At 42.0% G+C, this 21,104-nt stretch overlaps 1 protein-coding gene across 4 annotated transcripts in view; it reads left to right on the top strand.

Moving 5' to 3' along the window:
- SLC23A2 (solute carrier family 23 member 2) overlaps nt 1-21,104 on the top strand; it is a 138,984-nt gene that overhangs the window by 80,458 nt on the left and 37,422 nt on the right. For all 4 annotated transcript variants that reach the window (XM_081560773.1, XM_081560771.1, XM_081560770.1 and 1 more), the window contains exons 4-5: nt 3,767-3,883; nt 6,397-6,554. In XM_081560773.1, the coding sequence (XP_081416899.1) occupies nt 3,767-3,883; nt 6,397-6,554 (275 nt within the window). The remainder of the gene's footprint in view (nt 1-3,766; nt 3,884-6,396; nt 6,555-21,104) is intronic.

Here is a 21,104-nt window from a genome sequence, read left to right as displayed (position 1 = left end):
TGCAGAGTTAAGTCCCATCTTTTCCCCATCCCTGTTCTGTCTTGTGCCTTCAAGCATAGAACATTTCTCGGCTTCTGGTCAACCAGCTGACTTCTTTATACCTTTCCCCTCCAGCACCTATGTTGTAGAGTCTTTCCCTCTCCCAGATGGGTCACAGCTCATACAGATGCTCTACATATTCCAGAAATAATGGGGTATAACCAATTAATAATGTTACGAAAGGGTGAATAGTGAAGAGACTCAGCCATACATATACATGTGTCCATTCTCCCCCAAACTCCCCTTCCATTCAGGCTGCCATATAACACTGAGCAAAGTTCCATGTGCAATACAGTAGGCCCTTATTGGTTATCCACTTTAAATATAGTTTGTATATGTCCACCCCAAGCTCCCTAACTTTCCCTCCTTCCATCTTCCCCCAATCCTCACCCCCTCACCCTCACCATAAGTCTGTGAGTCTTTTTTCTGTTTTGTAAGTGAGTTCATTTCTTTCATTTCTTTTTAGATTCCACATATAAGGGATGTCAACCAATATTTCTCCTACTCTGTCTGACAGTGTAATCATCTTTCAAAGAAACTTTTCTGTTGGAGGTTTTTGTTTTTGCAGTTTTAAAATGGTTCATATTGTTCATGCTGTGATAACAGAATGTGGTACCATGGTCTGCAGTGACCATTCTTCTGTCTCAGGGAGGAGCAGTATAGCATTTGTCTGACAGGGTTTACTGATCCCCTTGACCACACAATTTCCTGCTTTTTCTTGATATCATCAGTGGACATTTACATTAGTTCCATTACTGAGCTGTAGAACCACACTCATTACAAAGAAAAATTGTGTGTATACAGTATATATATATATATATATATATACACACACACACACACACACACACATACATTTGTGTACACATCTTAATCTTAGTCTTCCAGGTTATCAAGAAGACAGATTTAGTCTTTTCAGTTCTGTTCATGTGTTTTATAGGTAAAACTAGCCATTTGGGAATCATTAGAGTAATAATGCTTACAATATTATTGTAACAGATTATACTAATCTAGTAATTGTATTGTTACTGTACTCTGTTTTCAGACATTTCTTTTTGTTACTTTATGAGCAGTAAGACTCCAATGTGTAGGCACTATGATAGTGTTGAGTTGTCCTTTGTGTAGTGAGTCCAGTGTACATAGTTGCATCATATCAGCAAATGGTCAACTTCGTTCAGAGATATCCAAGACTGGTTTAGGAGTCCTGAATCAGGTTCAGTGATTGGCTTGGATGACTCACACTGACTCAATGGCCATGAATTTGAGCAAACTCAGGGAGATAGTGAAGGACAGGGAAGCCTGGCATGCTGTAGTCCATGGGGTCGCAAAGAGTTGGACATGACTTAGTGACTGAACAACAAGGCCAACTCATAGAATTCAGAAAAGCTTCTGGTTATAGCTTATTTGAGAAAAAGGGTTCAGATTAAAATCAATGGAAAAAACCATGTAGGGCAGGGTATAGGAGACACCGAGCAAACTTTCAGTTGTCCTCTTCCTAATGGAGTCATGTGGGCAGTGCTTAATTTCCCCCAAAACAATGTGTGAGGACACTCAAGAAGTGTTGCCAGGCCCTCTGGAGTCAAATTGATACCATGTGGCTCAAGGCCCCCATCGTCAATTGCACTGTTAGAATAATCTATGAAGGGCAGCTCAGGGATTCAGGTAAACAAATACACTGTTAAGAGGAAGGATATTCCAAAAACATTGAAATATCTTCCAGGTGTCAGGTAAGGACCAAACTTTTCTTTCAAATGTGCAGGGTTTGAACAGCCCAGACCTGCTGAGTTAATCCTTTACTGCATATCACTGCATATCATGGCTTCCCTGGTGGCTCAGTGGTAAAGAATCTGCCTGCAATGCAAGAGACCTGGGTTCGATCCCTGGGTTGGACAGATCCTCTGGAGAAGGTAATGGCAACCCAGTCCAGTATTCTTGCCTGGAGAATCCCCACAGACAGAGGATCCTGGCCGGCTGTAGTCCATGGGGTCACAAAGAGTCAGACACGACTGAGCGGCTAAGCACACCCAACTGCATATCAAGTTCCTCACCATGTGTACCTTCTCTGCCACCCCTATGAACAAGTTTTGAAAGACACATATAATATGTTTAAACCCATTTAATAATGCAGACCTACCAATATCCATTGTTTGAATGGAAGAAAAATTCTTTCAGAAAGGTCATATTCAATTCACATTTGGATTAGATCAAATGTCCGTTTACTTTTGATATTTACCTTTAGGCTTTTGAAAGTGATGCTGAATTGTGTCACTAATACAGCACTCTTTGTTCAAGAGTATTTGGCCAGTATATGTTCAAATTCCAGTGTATGAAAAATGGAGTGATAAACAAGGAGTCAGCATCTTTCTCAGCATCTTTCTGTGGATCATATCCATTGGAAAGTGGAACAAATTGGGCTAGATGTGACCAAGGTTTAGAGTATTGTCATCTTTATCTTTTTTGTGGCACATCTTGTAATTTTGTTTCCTCTTAGGCGCTTTATTATTAAAAAACTTAAAAAAAAAGGGCACATCTTGGATTCCAAGAAATTGTTTGTATGGTTTTAGAAACAGGGTAACATTGAGGGTATGTAGGGGAACTCCCCAAGTTTTCAGTTTGGCTCAGATACTGGATGAGTCAGAAGTGATGCTGAAGCTGATCGGAAATGTCTGGAGTATAACCTGTGGTCTCTGTAAAGATTCTGGTTTATAAAGCAGGCAACACAATATTAAAAAAAAATCTTCAGTAATGGGGGTTGGTGGGGTTATCCTCAACTATAAATATATTTTTAGTCTTTTTTTTGAGCATCTTGAATTTTTTTTTCTTTTTTAAAAATTAATTTTTAGTTGAAGGATAATTGTTTTACAGAATTGTATTGGTTTCTTTGAATCATAGTATCTGTATACCTGTGCTCTCTTCACTCACATTTGTGTCTGAGCAGAAGTGTTTTAAAAGAAGGGTGTTTCCTGGGACTTCCTTAGTGGTCCACTGGTTGAGAATCTGCCAGCCAGTGTAGAGGAAATGGGTTTGATCCCTGGTCCAGGAAGATCCCACATGCCGTGGAGCAGCTAAAGCCCATGTGCCACAACTGCTGAGCCCATACACTGCAGTTACTGAAACCTGCATGCTCTAGATCCCATGCTCTGTGAAAAGAGAAGCCACTGCAATGAAAAGCCTGTGCAACGCAACTCGAGAGTACCCCCACTTGCTGCAACTAGAGAAAGCCCACATATAGCAACAAAGACCCAGCCCAGCCAAAAATAAATTTTAAAAATAAATAAAAGAAGGGTGTTTAGGTACAAAAATCTTTTTCCTTGCAGGGATGGGATGGGATAGGAGGAACAGGTTAGTGCTGTTGAAAGTAGGTAGCATTTTATAATATTTCTTCATTCAGGTTACCACCCAAGGATGGTATCACTCATGCCATGGTATTACTTTGTGGTCTCAACCTTGGGAGCATCTCTCTCTATGCAGGAGGTGCCCAGATTTGGGGAGAAGCTCTGAGCAAGCTGGTTGCTCTTGGATATGAGTTGATGGCAAGTGGTATTGAGCCCCTAAATCCTGAGAATATCCCACTGAGTGTGCTTGACATTGTGTCAAAGGTAATAAAGGCTTAATTTTACATTAGAGTGACAGCCACTTTATAAAGTTGTTTTTCAGTAACAGCCTGTGCTGAGTTAACCTTAGACCTTGCTTTTATTAAACAACTTCTTTTCTTCCTTGCTCACAGAGCTCCCTTGCTGAGACCTTGGATAGCACTGGCAGTCTAGACCCCCAGAGATCAGATATGATTTATACCATAGAAGATGTTCCGCCCTGGTACCTGTGCATATTTCTGGGGTTACAGGTAAGATGATTCCTTTGGAATGTAACCACCAGCAGATGCTTGAATTGTCTGTCTAGATTATTTAAAATTCAATTTTTATTTTTTAGTTATTGACAGCTTTAAATTACTCTTTTAAGGATGATGAATGGTAATTGTTAATGTGAATTTCAGAACAGTGAAAGGAAGAAAACAGGAGGAGTAGGTTAACCATGGTAGGAAAAAAGGAAAATATTCAGGGAATAAGCAAGAGAAATGACATGGAAGGAAGGAAAAAAGATCATAGATGTATGGAAAGGGGGAGACTTAGAACGTAGAGGAATAGAGATAAGAAGGATTAGTGTTCATCTCTCATTCCTAGTTAACCAATCCATAGTCACTGTCAACTGCCATGAAATATGGGTGACATTAAGAAGTGCTGTGTTGCCATAAAAAGGAATGCATTTGAGTCAGTTCTGATGAGGTAGATGAACCTAGAACCTATTATACAAAGTGAAGTGAGTCAGAAAGAGAAAGATAAACATCGTATTCTAACACATACATATGGAATCTAGAAGAATGGTACTGAAGAGTTTATTTAGAGGGCAGCAATGAAGAAACAGACATAGAGAATAGACTTATGGACATGGGTAGAGGGAAGGAGAGGGTGAAATGTATGTAAAGAGTAACATGGAAACTTACATCACCATATGTAAAATAGATAGCCAATGGGAATTTGCTGTATGGCTCAGGAAACTCAAACAGGAGCTCTGTATCAGCCTAGAGGGGTGGGATGGGGTGGGAGATGGGAGGGAAGTTCAAAAGGGAGAGGATACATGTATACCTATGGCTGTTTCATGTTCGGGTTTGACAGAAAACAACAGAATTCTTTAAAGCAATTATCCTTCAATTAAAAAAAAAAAGTGCTGTGTTGGTCAGGACATAAATGTAGAGGCTTCGGTCTTATTTTTAAAGGAAGGCACGCTTGCCTTAGTAATGTGTGCTTGCAATTTCCAGTGGGAGCAGAGTAGGGAAGCTGCCAAGGAATGGGTAGGAGGGATGGGGCGAGAGGTGACCCAAGCTGGGTCAGGACTTCTGCATCTTTGGTATCCACTCCCCCCTCTCCCTCCAGCCACCACTCCCTTTTCCCATTTATGATCGAAGTGGAGCTTTAGGAGAAAGGGAATGACATGGAAGGCTCTTTGCCCAGACACATAGCTCTGGTCTGTGTTTGCTTTGATTTTGAGGTCTCACTTTCCATTCTTACTTTCTCAAGTTTGAATGATCAGTTCAAGCTAAGGAAATCAGTCTCATTACAAGTTTTTTCACTTGGAGGAGGTGGACTGTACCTGCTGACAGCTGATACTTCGGTTCAGTTTCCAGGCCCTTCCCTCATCTTAGGTAGTAAAACACTTGGTAACCTGGACAGAAAGGCATTCTAATAAAGAAGGCATAACCAAAGGACCTCACTGGTTGGGCAAATAATTTCCCTAGGGCTGAATGTCTCAAATGAGGTTCAGGAAACTCGTTTTTTGAAATATTTATAAATGTGTCCAGAAGTAGTCTTCCCTTTTCAGATAAGATTGGGAAGCCCTGTATGCATCATTCCCTTCTTGACAGTGCAGTCTTGTGAGCAGCTCTGGGAAGTCCTGGATGGGAATGTTCTGTTCCCTTCACCAAACACCTGTTACTGTTACATAGTTGATCTTTTTGGGCTGCAAGCAGCTCATTTTGGCAAAAATGAGCAGAGATGGGGAACTGTTGGGAAGAAAAGAGGAAATTTGCAGAACAGAAGTAAGACCTGAACAGACAGGCCTCTGGGAGGAAAGGATGTGAGCAGTGAGAGCTGAAATGTCCTGCCAGGGCCGTAAGGAATGGGGGAGGGATCCTAAAGGAGGAGTGGGACTGGCTCTTTCTGGATGATTCCCACAGCTGCTGTGTGAGCTTATCGCTTCCCTGATTACTGTTAAATAATGTCAGGTCGTAGGAAAAGATGGAAAATGCCTTGTGCAATGAAGCTTGTAACTTTAATCCCCAGACCTAAAAGAATTTTTAAAAAAGGATGAATTATCTCAAAACATAGTTGTAAAATTCTACATAAAATATTGGCAAATCAAATTCCAGAGAAAAATCTAACATGAGTAACTAGGGTTTGTTTCAAGAATGGTTCAGTGCCACACAATTCATGTTAACAGATTAGAGGGGAAAGATCTATGGTTTTAGCAATTGGTGCTGAAAAGTAGTTTAAAAAAACAAATATTCTCAGTAAAAATTCTATAGATAAAACATTACTGGTGTTTGTATTGAGTTTCCTTTGTCCTAGCCTGGATTCGTGCAAGTAATAAGTAATAATACAGGTGAGTTAGAAGACGAGAAAATGTAATAGAGATGCTGGGGGGAGAAAAAAACAATTTGGCATATGACGAGTGTGTACCTAAAAAAACAAATTCATGTGTGCTACTTTTTAAAAACAACAGGGGAGTGGGCAAAGTTAGGGTAAAATCAGAAAAAATACAAATAAAGATTAACGTTTCCCCTCTGTCTCACTGTCCCCACAGCATTACCTGACATGTTTTAGCGGCACCATTGCAGTGCCCTTTCTGCTGGCCGACGCCATGTGTGTGGGATATGACCAGTGGGCCACCAGCCAGCTCATTGGGACCATTTTCTTCTGTGTGGGAATCACAACTTTGCTGCAGACTACTTTTGGATGCAGGTGAGATTGGGGCACTAAATTGGGAATGCCGGCGTGCCCATGGGGTATTGTGCACCTTCGCCTAGGGCTGCTTGGAAGGACTGACTGGAGTACGGGGAAGTGTGGCCTAATGGCATTTGCCTTGCCTCTCCCCAACCCTATTGTGTTTCTTCTCTAGGTGGGTGGCACCACTTCCTGACCAGCTGTGCAGGCTGGAACTCAGCTCCTTCCATCCCACCAGCTGGCAGGGCAAGTTTTCTCTCTAGTACTCTGTCACTGCCCCCATTCCTGAAGTTCAGACCTGGACTGTGTTCTGCTAGGTTTCCAGTTGGTTTCCCTGCCTCCAAGGCTACTCTCCTCTGCCCCGTTCTGTGTGCCACCGTGGTGTCATTTTTTCAATGTTTGCATCTTCCTGGGTGCTAGGAGGCTACAGCCCTACTCCCTGTTTAAAAATGGGGATGTGCCCACCCTGTAGGCTTCTCCCTTGTTCTCTGTCCCACCACCCTTCCAGGTATGTCCCTGAGCCCTGCAGTCTCCTTCCTTGCACTCACCAAGAAATGAGCTCCTCCTCAAGCCCGCTGTGCTGTCTTACCATCCTGTGCTTATGCTCCGTTGCAGCCTTCCAGTCCTGGCTTGTTCCTCTTCTCTCTGTGAAGCACCCTTGACTTCCCAAAGCCTCCGTTGTTCTCTCTGAATTCCTACACATGCATCTTGTGTATGTTCTTCTAATGTGACTCTTATTCCACTTTGTCCTTTTTTGTTTGTGTCTTTTCTTGCTGATTTGTGTTCCCTCAAAGTGCGAAGTGCACTTTGCATCCCCAGGCCCCAGCTTCCATGGATATGGAGCTGGCATAGGAAGGAAAAGAACTGTCTTCTTTTACCTTCTCCTGCAGTCTTGCTTTGTCCCCTCGTGTCCCCTTCTTCCACCCTCTTCACATTCAGCCTTTTCCTTTACCCGAGGATGTTGCTCAAGGGGTGGAGCCTGTGGCGACAGGACTATCCTCAGGGCAAGGACAGCAGAGTAAACGTATACGTTCTGTCTCTCCCTGCTAGAGAAGTGGGAGCAAACGCAGAGGGCAGAGAAAGCAACCTGGTAATCATGGACTGTAGTCAGTGAGTCAGAATCCTCAGAACAACCTTCACTTACATGGGACAGGAGAATATGGGAAGGACAATGTTAGGGCATTTTGGTTGGCAGCTTAAGCAATGTCCTCATAAGGAGTATGACAGCTCCATAGCAGGTCTGATGACAGAAGGAAGGCTGTAAGGGCTGGCCAGCTCCTGGGGTTCTCAAATCCCCAGCCCCTGCAGGACTGCCTGAAGCCACCATACTGAGCAGATCCCTTACCTCAGAAAGGAGGGTCGTCTTAGGGTACCCCTGAGGGAAAGACAGCGTATTACTGACCTGTTAGGGGAAGGAGATGTATTTGGACACTCCAGAGAGGACGTGATTCATTTTCTTAGTGCTCAGGTAGTTAAACTGGCTGACAGCATCTTTCATTCTTCTGTTACAGCATTCAAGATTTTGTGTTTCAAAGCCAGGGTGCTTTAGAAAGTTTTTATTGGCTGACTCAAGGGCCTTATCTTGTACATGGGGAACTGGTTCTCTGGGGAAATAACTTGTTTTCTAAACAGCTAGCTCATCAGAGAATTTGTAGCACAAATTATCTGTAAATTTAGGCAGTGCCTCTAGTTGAGAATTGTTGGTTGACTTGAAGAGGGAATGAAAGACGTGTTTACTGTGGTATGGCAGGTACCAGGTACAGCTCTGCCCTGGTCTCATATCAGGAAGGCTATTCCTGACTCTACTTCCCTCTTTGTGCTAACACAACAGCACCTTTTTATTGCCTGAGATCCTTGCCTCCAAGCTCCCATCTAGTAGGGAAAAGGTGAGAAGGCACTCAGTGTCTTGGTTTCCAACTCCTCAAAGCCACAAGCTGTTGTTGATAAATTCTTTTAAAGTTTTGTCCAGCATATATTTGAGGGCCTGCTGTCTGAAGGTGACTCCAGATGATGAGGTTTATGAGAGGCATTTCCCTCCCTACCTGATTGGTCACCACCTCTGAGGTTGTTTGCTTGCTATATCCCATGTCCCCTGTTTGTTTGCAGTATCCCATCTCCCCCATCCCCTGCATCTCCTTGTCCTTCACCCTTTTCTGTTAAAACTCTAACTCCTCTTTTTCCAACTTCCCCTTGTTTCACTGTGCCTGAAGAGTCAGGGCTACCCCTTCCAGCTGACTCACCTCTCAGATTCTTGCCCCCAGGTCTCTTGTGGCTTTTGTAAAAGAAGAGCAGAGATCTCAAGAATGGCCAAATACCACACCCCCCTAATATTTCCAGCAGAGCAAGGTTGACACTCAGACCTCAGTAGAGTGGGGACCCACCCCTGGTACTCAGATACCCAGTACTTACTCAGAACGGGTCAGGGTTGAGCAGCCCTGAGTCTATTCCAGGGATGTCTATTCAGCAAAGTAGGAGCAGCAGCATTGCCCATGTTGGTTAAAATCAAGTTGTTGACCATTGTAATGATAAACTGTAATCCCATGGGCAGTCAGAATCTACAGTTCTCAATAAAGCATTAGCTTATGCCACGTGGCAAATGATGGTTTCTTTGCCATTTACACATGAGGGAGTGAAATGAGTGAGTATGAGAAGGTAGACCTATGCAGTGTTATAACTCTGGATAGAAGACCTCTCCAGCTCCCAGTTTCCTTTTGTGAAAATGATAGGAGGCTCTTCCTAAGGTGTCCTGTGGATGACATTTGCCATTGTTGTGTGTTTGTAGATTATTATATTATATGCTTCTTCCTAAAATACATTTGAAAAGTTACAAGAGTATGAATAATACGAAAAACCTTCTAATTCTGCTGCTTACTGACATAGACCCTCATCGTCGATTTTGAATTGTCATGTTTACAGACTTGTACATTTACTTTCTGATCACAAGAGAATCAAACAAATGGATAAAGCAACTGGGGCCGTGGAAATACAAGGGTGGGACAGTGCGAAAGAAAGGCTGACATGGCCAAGAGTGGAATTTATTCCCAATATCACAGCCGTAAGGATTGCAGATGGCCTCTGCATGTTTGTTGGTGTTTGCAGTTCACACTCATTTCCTTAGGTGGAGAGCTGCAGAAGAAAAAGGTTTTCATGTTCAGCTGTCATGATTTCTAGGGCAGATTTTCAGACTTTTCTAACTCTGAGTGATTTGCCATGTGTGTCTGAGTTCTGTTTGTTTCTTTGTGTGTTTGCCTAACTCCCATGTAGTACCCAGAACTTCCCTGCACTGAATGTCATGGGTATATGGGACCTAGAGACCAGCGATGGCCCATGCCTCTGAGGGATGGGGCCTTATTGTGAGGAAGCTAAGACCATAATTGCAGGTCTAGAGCAGGGGAAGGAAGTGTAACCATTTCCATTCTCTGGGCTCTGGCCAGGACGTCCCTGCTCCACGTTTCACATGGGTGCGCTGAAGAGTGGCGTGCTGTTTCTGGAAAGCTGTTTCATCACATAAAAATAACCAAAAGTGATATGGAAAAAGTGAGAGTGAAACAGAGGTGTGCCTTTGCAAACCTGAACCATGAGCTTGCAGTGTCAGCTTTAGGATACTGTGTCAAAAATACTCCTTTGGGGGTGTGTTTTCCATGAGCTGGGCTGCCTAAGGCCACAGAAAATGTGTCTGATGCAGCACATGCTGCAGACCCTCCTTCCTTCCCTGCACGTCTCCCCTGGCATGAACGTGGTTTCCTTTCCTCCAGAGATCATGACTCGTTTTGGAATGGAGATCATGTGTCTCAGCCCCAGTTGTGTGACTTCTGTGGCTTCAGTACTTCCCAGAGCCTCTGCCTGTTGGGGATGGGATGTTTCTGTGACAGCTGCTTCTTTCATCCCCTTCCTTCCATCCAACCTTTTCCTTCTTGCTTTGACTTTGGTCCCCTGCACTTGGCTTTTAACAAGGTCTTTATTGCTCAGTGCCCTTGAGTGAGGTTTCAGCAGTTCCCATTCTGGTTGATTTCAATCCACCTTACCCCTTGGGGTCTTTCTAGGAATTAGTACAAAGGCTTTAAAATCCCATGAGCGGGGGCAAGGGTCAGAGTCCCCCAACCCAGGTGTTAATCAGTCCGCAGCAGCCATGCCTCCCTGGCTTTGGGGAGGACTCAGTTAATGCATCACTTTGGCTGCCGTTGTCTTTTCCATCAGAGACCAAGCCTGGGTAGCAGCTCTGAGCTTCCCAGAGTCCCTGCCCTTGACTGCAGGTGTTAGTGCATAGCTGGGGATGAAGGAGGGCCCTCTGGGATGGACCCTGCCCTTTGCGCACCATGCTGACCTTTTCCGACCTTCCCTGAGGTGTGCAGGTGCTGTGTTTGGGGACCACATCCAGTCTTTTGTTTTAGGTTCCTCTTGGAGTCCTTTCTGTCAGCTCTCCAGAAAAAGAAAAATTTGCAGGCTGAGAGGCCCTTTCATTGAGAGCCTCTCCTGGCTATAACAGGCCTGCTGGAGACTCACAGAACCTTCCTTCGCTGAGAAAAGGTAGGGTTTTGGCTAAGACAGTAGCTAGCACAGCGGCCTGACCTCTAACAGAGTTGTCTGTCCTGAGGAAAGAGCTCCCCTGTTTTGCACCTCCTTGGGTTCCAGGGCTGGTACATATTGTGTGCTCACTAACTATAGGGGGTGGCTCCAGAATATTTCAAGATCTCAAGTCTGAGGCTTTGAACTCTTAACTGTTGATAATATTTAGAAGAATGGAGAGATGCAGTGCTTAGATTGGGGTATGGGAGACTGGGATTTCCCTCACATTCTTTCTCTGTATATGTATTTGTGCTGGGGATATATATGCAACTTTTTGAATTAATTGAGAGTTGGAGGCAGCATGGTAATGGCTCACTCCTGAATACTCTCCTAGCAATGAGGGTCTCTTGTGTAACTATTTACCACACCTGAGAAATTTGAGTCATATCATCTAATAGGCAATCTATATCTAATTTCCCTAGTTGTCCCTAAAATACCTGTTATGGCTATTCTGTCCACCTCTCTGAACCAGGATCCAATTAAGTTTGTATGGTGCATTTGTTGTGTTTCTGTGGTCTGATACGTTTTTCTTCCACATGATCCACTTTTTTTTTTTACACATAATGATTAAAGGTTTTATTTGGCAGGAAGATACATAATAATTCTAACCGTACATAAACATAACAGCAATGCTCAAGATGTAGAAATCAAAAACTCATACAACTATAAAAAGTAATAGAGAAATACACTATCATAGTGGAAGATGTCAACCTTTTTGTTTTAAATTGAAGTCTATATGACCTATAACACTGTGTCAATTCCAAGTTGATACTTCTATACATTAAAAAATGATTGCCACAGTAAGTCTAGTTACCATTTGTCACCATATAAAATTATTACATTTTTTATTGACTATAAAATTGTGATTATTTTATTTATTGACTCCTGCTGTATATTTCATCCTGCTGCTGCTGCTGCTGCTAAGTCGCTTCAGTCGTGTCCGACTGTGCGACCCTATAGATGGCAGCCCACCAGGCTCCACCGTCCCTGGGATTCTCCAGGCAAGAATACTGGAGTGGGTTGCTGTTTCCTTCTCCAGTGCATGAAAGGGAAAAGTGAAAGTGAAGTCACTCAGTCGTCCGACTCTTAGCAACCCCATGGACTGTAGCCTACCAGGCTCCTCCGTCCATGGGATTTTCCAGGCAAGAGTACTGGAGTGGGGTGCCATTGCCTTCTCCGATATTTCATCCTAGTGATATTTATTTTGTTACTGGAAGTTTGTACTTCTTTAACTCCCTCACATGTTTTACCCATCCCCTCCACCCTCTACCTCTAACGATCACCAGTTTTTTCCTGTATCTATGAATCTATTTCTGTTTTGTTATATTTGTTCATTTATTTTGATTTTTATGTGTTCATTGACAGATAAATGGATAAAGAAGACGTGGTTTATATATATATATACACACACACACACATATATATGTACACACACACACACACACATATATATATATATATACGTACACACGCACACACATAAACACACACACAATGGAATACTACTCATCTATAAATAAGAATGAAACTTTGCTATTTGTGACAACATGCATGAACCTAGAGGATGTTATACTAAGTAAATAAGTCAGATAGAGGAAGACGAATATCATATGTTTCCACTTATAAGTAGAATTTAAAAATTGAAATACATGATCCTCTTTTTAAAGAGTCCAGGGCAGTTGTCTTGTTGAACATCCCATGGTCTGAATATGTCTAATTGTGTTCTTGGAAGTGGTATTTGATTTGTTCCACAATTCTGCTACTTGTAAACTGGGAGATGGGGCCAAAGGCATGGTTGATCAGAATGAACATTTTTGCCAGCATTACTGTATAGATGATAGTGAGTGTATCATGTTAAGTAGGTTCTTAATAACAAGTTGTAAGTTTTTCCTGCCTCCACATAAAAATATATATATATATATATACTGTTTAACTCAAACAATTTTAGATAGTATATTAAAAACATGGGTACCAGTGAAAAACTGGAGGTAGCGACCTTGGAGAAAGAGGGGAGCTTTGCCTGGCTCCCCTTACCAGCTGTATTGTGGGGCTTTGGCTTCAGAGGTGACATCACTCCCATGCTACCGTTTACCAGCTGTCTGGCTTTTTAAAAACATTTATCTATTTGTCTGCGTTGGGGCTTTGTTGTGGCATGTGGGCTCTTCATTTAGGAATACAGGATATTTTGTTGTGGCAGGTGGGCTTCTGTAGTTACAGCAAGCAGGCTTAGTTGCTCTGTGGCATGTGGGATCTTAGTTACCCCACCAGTGTTCAAACCCACATCCTCTGCATTGGAAGGTGTATTCTTAACCACTGGATCGCTAGGAAAGTCCTCAGCTGTGTGGCTTTGGCTAGTTGACTGGTCTCAAAGCCCCTTCTCTCCTCTATAAAATGGTAGTAGTAATAAAGTTGTTAGTAGGCATCAAATAAGATAGTATCTGGCACTGGTCCACACTTGCCTGTTGGTGCTTATTATTTTAGTGGACCCTCCAGAAGGGTGTATAGGTGAGGCAGATGAAGGTGCAGTGGGCAAGTCTGGGACACCGAGTGGAGCAGCTCGTGCTTGATGACATGGCAGGGGTTGAGTGTGCTCCTTGGCCACACAACCACTGCTGAACTCCTTCAACTCAAGCTTTTCTGAGTGGTCTCCCCCTTCAGTTAACATGTTGTTTCTCTGTTTGCTAATATTTCTGATGCTTCAGATGACTAGGAGACTAAGTCCTCTTATATGTGGGGTTAATGAATTTAGTTCCCCACAATCTTTTTTCTTTGACTGTCACATCTCACTTGCCCCTTATGTTTCCACGTGTTCTAAAATGCTCATCTTCTTCCTCATGACCCCCTGACTCTCCCTTTTATCCTTCCTTTTCAGGCAGGTGGACTGCCTGACAAAAGCTGCGCTGGGATAGAGCAGCACTACACATGAGCCGCAGATAGAGCTTCTCGTCAAATACCCAGAGTGAAGCTCTTTTCTTTTTCTTTTTTTTAATTTTGTGGGTTTTTTTGTAACTATTTGACATAACTCTAGTATTTTAAAGAATCATCCCCCCCCTTTCTTTCTCCTCCAAGAAAGACACTTTATAGACAAAATTTTTCTAAGTCAATCTATTGAAGGGTAATTGACATAGAGTAAAATTTGCCTTTTTTCTTGTGCATAGTTAGATGAATTTTTACTCATGTGTACAGTCACTTAATCACCACCACACTCAATAGAGCATTGTCCACATCAAAGAATTCCCTTATGCTTCTCTGTGACTGACTAGATATTTAAGTAATGTAATAAACTTTTGACTTGAAATAGTTAATACTACCATGCTTGAAAAAGAGGTTATCAAAATTAGACCCAGCCAGGCCCCCTAAATTCCTGTGCTCTGTCTGGACAAAGCCTCCTGCTGGGAGAGGAGCCAGTCGGCTGGCTTTCTACTGAGGTCCCCCAGGAGTGTGTCTAACTGAAAGTGTTAACTGAGCTAATTCATATAATTTTGATATTTACATATAAGACCAGAATATCATGGACATGAAGATAAATGTTAGACTTGCCTTTAGTTAAGAGTTTTCTTTGAGTCACCTCAAAATGGATTAGAAATCCAAATGCAAGAAATGTGAAACCATATAACTATTAGAATAAAACCAGGGTGAATTCCTTTATAACTTGAGTAGGGAAAAGAGTTTTAAAATAGGATTCAAACTCTAGAATCAATAAAAGGATGAAAATATAATGGCATTAAGTGTTTTAAAATTTTAAGCTTTGCATTGTAAAAAATATAAAAAACTGGCAAACTGGAGAAAATACTTGTAATACAGGTAAGCTCTAATGTCTCTAACTGGGGCTTCCCAGATGGCTCAGTGGCAAAGAATCTGCCTGCCAATGCAGGAGACTCAGGTTCGATCCCTAGGTCAAGAAGATACCCATGGAGAAAGAAATGGCAACCCAATCCAGTATTCTTGCCTGGTAAATCCCATGGACAGAGGAGCCTGGCAGGCTACAGTCCATGGGGTCACAAAAGAGTTAAACACAATTTAGCAACTAAACAACAATGTGTCTAATATAAAAAGAACTCTTACAATCAAAGTTAAAAAAAATACCAAAAAATATATAGAAAAAACAAAAGACACAAATAGACAATTCTCAAAAAAGCTATATAATGGCCCTTCATAGGATAGGAAAGGATCAAATTGACTTTATAATAAGAGAAACATGAACTAAATTGACTCTGAGACACCATTTGTATCTTTGTCAATTGAGAAAAAATAATTTTGACAAGCCACTCTGATGGCAAAACTGAGAGAATGGACATTTTACACATTGCTCTCAGGAGTGTGTGACTCAGACAGTAAAGAATCAGCCTGCAATGCAGGAGACCTGAGTTCGATCCCTGGGTTGGGAAGATTCCTCGGAGAAGGGGATGGCTACCCACTCCAGTATTCTTCCCTGGAGAATTCCATGAACAGAGGAGTCTGGCGGGCTACAGTCCATGGGGTTGCAAAGAGTTGGACATGACTGAGTGACTAACACTTTCACTTTTTCAGAAACTAAATCTACCATGAGACACAATTTGTCATCTTTGTCAGATTAACAAAAATAATTTTGACAAGCCCCTCTGATGGAAAAACTGCAGGAGAACAGGCATTGTTACACATTGCTGTCAGGAGTGAAAATAGTTCAGTCCCTATGAGGAGGGGTGTTACAGTATTGAGAGCACATATGTATTTACCATTTGATCTAACAGTCCTAATTCTAGAAATTTACCTTGCAGATATGCTCCCACAAATGCAAAATAAATGCAGAAAGTTTTTTTTATTGCTGTGTAATTTGTAATGACAAAATAGTTAACACAACTTAAACGCCCATGTGTAGGAGACTATCATACATCACAGTGAATGCAGCTCTGAGAAAGAATAAGGAAGATCTTCTTGAACTGGTATAGAGTAAGTTCTAAGGATATATTGGAAAAAGCAAGTTGTAAAACAGTGTGTGTGTTTGAAGAAATAAGGATAAGTTAGAAATTAATAAAAATGATTAATGTTAAGTGAGATTTAGAGGGTGGAGGCGATAGGAATGGGAGTGACCATCTATTTCTTTTATGGTTTTATTTTAAAACTATAAAGTAGTCAACATGTTCAAAACATAAACTCTAAAAGGATGAAGAAACACAAATCCTAAAATTGAATACAAACAGAAACAAGTGAACCTATGTCAAGTTGCTGGCCACATGGAGAAAGGAATTAATTCATAGACTTTAGAACGTAGTACTTTGCACACTCTGAATGAAATATATTCTAAGGGGAAAAAAAAGAGAAACCTTAAACTTTCAGTTCAATTCAGTCGCTCAGTTGTGTCCGACACTTTGTGACTGCATGAATCACAGGCATGCCAGGCCTCCCTGTCCATCACCAACCCCCAGAGTCTACCCAAACCTATGTCCATTGAGTCAGTGTTGCCATCCAACCATCTCATCCTCTGTCATCCCCTTCTCCTCCTGCTCTCAATCTTTCCTAGCATCGGAGTCTTTTCCAATGAGTCAGCTCTTCGCATCAGGTGGCCAAAGTATTGGAGTTTCAGCTTCAACCTTAAACTTAGTAGTCTTATTAGTAGTGACATTGGTATAATTCTGAAACTGTGGTGCTTTGGGCAAATTTGGGACAGTTTATATTAAAAGGAATAGTCATGGAAGTGTATTATTAAACTGAATAAAAAGTGAGTCCATGTGTTTATGATGATGTTTTCTTTTTGGACAAAAGAAAACCTCTTTACAAAAGGACACTGCTGCTGCTGCTGCTGCTAAGTCGCTTCAGTCGTGTCTGACTCTGTGCAGCCCCATAGATGGCAGCCCAACAGGCTCCTCCGTCCCTGGGATTCTCCAGGCAAGAATACTGGAGTGGGTTGCCATTTCCTTCTCCAACGCATGCATGCATGCTGAGTCGCTTCAGTTGTGTCCGACTGTATGTGACCCTATGGACAGCAGCCCACCAGGCTCCTCTGTCCACAGGATTCTCTAGGCAAGAATACTGGAGTGGGTTGCCATTTCCTTCTCCAACAAAGGAACACTAATTAATATCAATGGAATGATAAAATTAAAAACTATAGTTTTTAAGCCACACTGTAAGAATGTTAATAAGCTAGTGAGAATATAATATTTGTACAATTTAAGAATCACCTTATAGATAATTTATTCATTACAAAAGGAAGAGGTACTTTTAAAATGGAGAGTTCCAGTAGTCACTACCCTGACCAAGTTTTCTTACCTCATGGGACAGCCTGACATGACAGGCCTCCTGATGTGATGCTACAAGAAAGGTATGACACCTGAGCAGTCTTTGCCAAAAGTGTTTGAAAGTGAAAGTTGCTCAGTCATGTCCGACTCTTTGTGACCCCGTGGACTATACAGTCCATGGAATTCTCCAGGCTGGAATGCTGGAGTGGGTAGCCGTTCCCTTCTCCAGGGGATCTTCCCAACCCAGGGATCAAACCCAGGTCTCCCAGGTTTGCAGTCAGATTCTTTACAAGCTGAGCCACCAAGGAAGTCCAAGAATACTGGAGTGGGTATCCTATCCCTTCTCCAGGGGATCTTCACCACCCAGGAATCGAACCGAGGAGTCCTGCATTGCAGGAGATTCTTTACCAGCTGAGCTACCAGAGAAGGTATGACACCTGAGCAGTCTTTGCCAAAAATGTTTAGTCTGACTAAATATGACGCACGATAACCAGCTGCAGTGTAGAAACTGTGATTGGATATAAGCACTTTTATAAACAGTTAGGGACTTCTGTGATGGTCTAGTGACAGATTTCACCTTCTAATGCAAGGGATGCAAGTTTGATCCCTGATTGGGGAACTAAGGTCCACATGCCTTTGGCTAAAAAAATCCAAAAAATGTAAAACAGAAGCAGTATTGTAACAAATTCAGTAAAGACTTAAAAAATGGTCCACATTAAAAAAAAAAAACTTAAAAGAATTTGGGGAATTTAAGTATGGCCTAACTATTAGGCCATGTTATTAAAATTCATGTCACCTTTCTTGGATGTGATTACGGGGCAGGGGGCAATGATGTGGGAGGATTTATTTATTCTTAAGAGATGCCTGCTAAAGTGTTTGGGTAGAGGACTCCATGCCTACAAGCTCCTTTTCAGCAGTCCAGCAGATACATACATGCATGTATGTGTAGTAAACAGTATGGAAATATTTCCAATTAAGGAAAGAATATTCTTTGACACATTATATTTTGCTTTTCTTAAGGCCAAACTTACAATTGTGCTGCAGTTTAGATTCAAGTAAATGTTTACTTGGTGATGAAGTTTTTGTACCAACTTGATTACTTTCTTGGTAGATGGAGGAAACCAGGCACAGAATGTATTCTCTGTGCTGTTGAATTATGTGTTTGCTTCATACATTTTCATTAAATAGTTTAGTTCTGGGCAGATGCATTTCATCCCTTCTTGGTGCTGCTTGTGGGATTTTTGCCTTTTAAACTTTTTGATACCTTTTCCTTGATGGCACCATGGAGGACTGCCAGCCTCTTGGGCATGGGGAAGTTACATGGTTTTATCTTGAATATCCATGCACATTCAACTCTCTACTCTCTCTACCCAGTGCCTTTAATCTTAAAAAAAGTTCTCCCCCAAATCTGCAGTTAAAATCAACATGGCAGAAAGACAGAACCTCTTATTTCTAATAAAATTCCTCTCGAAGGATATTTGGCAATAGCACCTTCAATTCATTAATTACTAAGCGAAAGTTAGTGCTGGGGGTCCAGTGATAGGTAATCAGGCTCAGTTCCTACTGTCAGGGTGGTACTACCCCGTTGGGGAGATGAGCAGGTTAGCAGCAGGGAGCTCTTCAATACAGAGGCTTCAGTGCTGTGAAGGGAGTTGTAGAGGCTGAAACCTGACCTGGGCAGGCTGGTCATCTGAACTGCCGCCACAGGATGGGTGGAGTCAGTGAAACAAGGACCACTAACCAGAGCTATGTCACAGCCTCTTGGAATGCCTTGAGAATAGTTTTGGAGTTAAGGTCAACTTTTGCGTTTTCCCCCCAGAAGTGATCCTTTCAGAGCAAGGTTCTTTACTAGTTTTCCTCTTGTCTACAAGAAGATTGCAAGGCATTTGCTCTTTGGTCCCCTCTGACCTTCACCACACCAATTCCCTCCCACAGTAAAGTATCTGCAATTCTTTGAGGATTTCTGGTTCTGCTTTGTGGCTCTCATTTGCATCTGCTCTCCTCTGCCTGGATTACTAACCTCTTGCTTATGGGCCAAAGTACTTATTGTCCTTTAAGTGATGACAGACTCCCATGGCATCTTGCACCATCTCCCTCACTACCATTCATGTATAGCCATGATAGATAATCTCTTTCACACAACAGAAACCCTTCAAGAGCCCAAGGGTAGTTTTTCCCATTGTCTCATCTGTTTATAAGTGTGCCTGTGTCAAGCAGACACCCAGGAAATGTTCATCAAGAGACCAAAATGATAAATCCCTTCATCTGGCATAGGGGTTGTCTTTGTTGCCTAGTGCCTCAGCCTCACCCAAAAGTAATTATTCAGAATGCAGATTCAGAGACTCTACCTGAGACTCTGATTAACTTGGACTGAGTGAGATGAAGAAATGTTCATTTTTAACCATCCCCACCCCACCCCCTCCCGCCACAGGGAATCATGAAGCAGTTTCCCGGCGACTTGGGGAGTAACTTGTAGAAATCATGGCCAGAATGTCCTAAGTATGGGAACACATTATAGATCTTCAGGAGAGCCAAGAATAATTCCTGGAGGAGATGATATTTTCTGTGTCCTTTAAATGTTGAATAGAAATGGAGCTTTAGAAATGAATTGATGACTGAAGAGATAAGCAAAGGCTCAGAAGCAAGAACATAGATTACTTGCCTGGAGTGCAAGTGTGTGACATGATGGGTGAGAGACTAGACTGGGAAATGGATCAGGTCACCTGGATGCTCAAGAGGAAATGAGGCACCTCCAGCAGAGTTTTGAACAAATAACTTGTGTGGGGCATGTTAGGTTCTTTTTCTCTCCTGGGGCTACAAAATCTGCTCAGATTTTTTTCTTAATGACATCTAGTTAACACTCTTTATTAACTTTAAAAATGTCTACTAAAAAAAAAACTTCTACATTTTTGGGGTATCTTCACATATTTAAGATATACTTTCCCTGTAGTCAAGGTTAGCAATTTTATTTTTTCTGTAGTGTGTTAACCACTGAATATTTTAGACTTTGTGTTCCCTGTTGTAACTATTCAGCTCTACCATTGAAGCATAAAAGTAGGTGCAGACAGCTCATGAATGAGTGAGGGTGGTGGCTGCGTCCCAGTGAAACTTTACTCATAAAACCAGGTGGTTTTCCAACTTCTCGTGTAAAGAAAAGCACAGTTTAATTTGTTTCCTTTCCAGTCATCAGTACAGAATAAAAGAGCAGACAATCCTCTCTGCTTGGAGAGCCCAGGGATCTGAAGTTTAGATGATTGTATAGGGGAAGAGCTTCACCTACCTCAGAATAGTGTGTACCAACTCTGGATTTGTAAAGGGGCTCTATGTCCTTCAGCCAGAGCCACTGTTTCTCAGTCCAGTTACTATGTCACTCAGGGCAGGACGTACTGTCAGCTCAGAGGAGAGCCTGGCTGAGTTCCTATCCTACTGGCCAGGACACTGATTCAAGTCTGCTTATGAATATTTTAAGAATGATCTGGCTATCTGAAGGTTCCAAACCTTGCAAACCAAAGGGCTAGTTTCATATTTTACTCTCAAAATAATGTTAAAGGTAGTGATTGACTTCCTGTGTTAGCCCATTAGAGCCACCTTAATACAACTCCAGTGGAAAATACTCTATTACACTCTAATAATAAATAACAAAATCTTTTGAATTTGAGTAGCACCATTGCTCATAAAATCAATATGAAATATCTAGAATGTAATTGAATGATGGTATCTGAGGATCTCTGCATTTAGTTTGACTGTGTAGGCAGGAAATTTAACAGAATCTACAAGTTTTCTGGGT

Source organism: Giraffa tippelskirchi, chromosome 13, assembly GCF_054371585.1.
Source record: "Giraffa tippelskirchi isolate mGirTip1 chromosome 13, T2T-mGirTip1v1.2.pri, whole genome shotgun sequence".
In the NCBI taxonomy this organism is placed as follows: Eukaryota; Metazoa; Chordata; class Mammalia; order Artiodactyla; family Giraffidae; genus Giraffa; species Giraffa tippelskirchi.
This window is presented reverse-complemented; position numbering and strand designations above follow the sequence as displayed.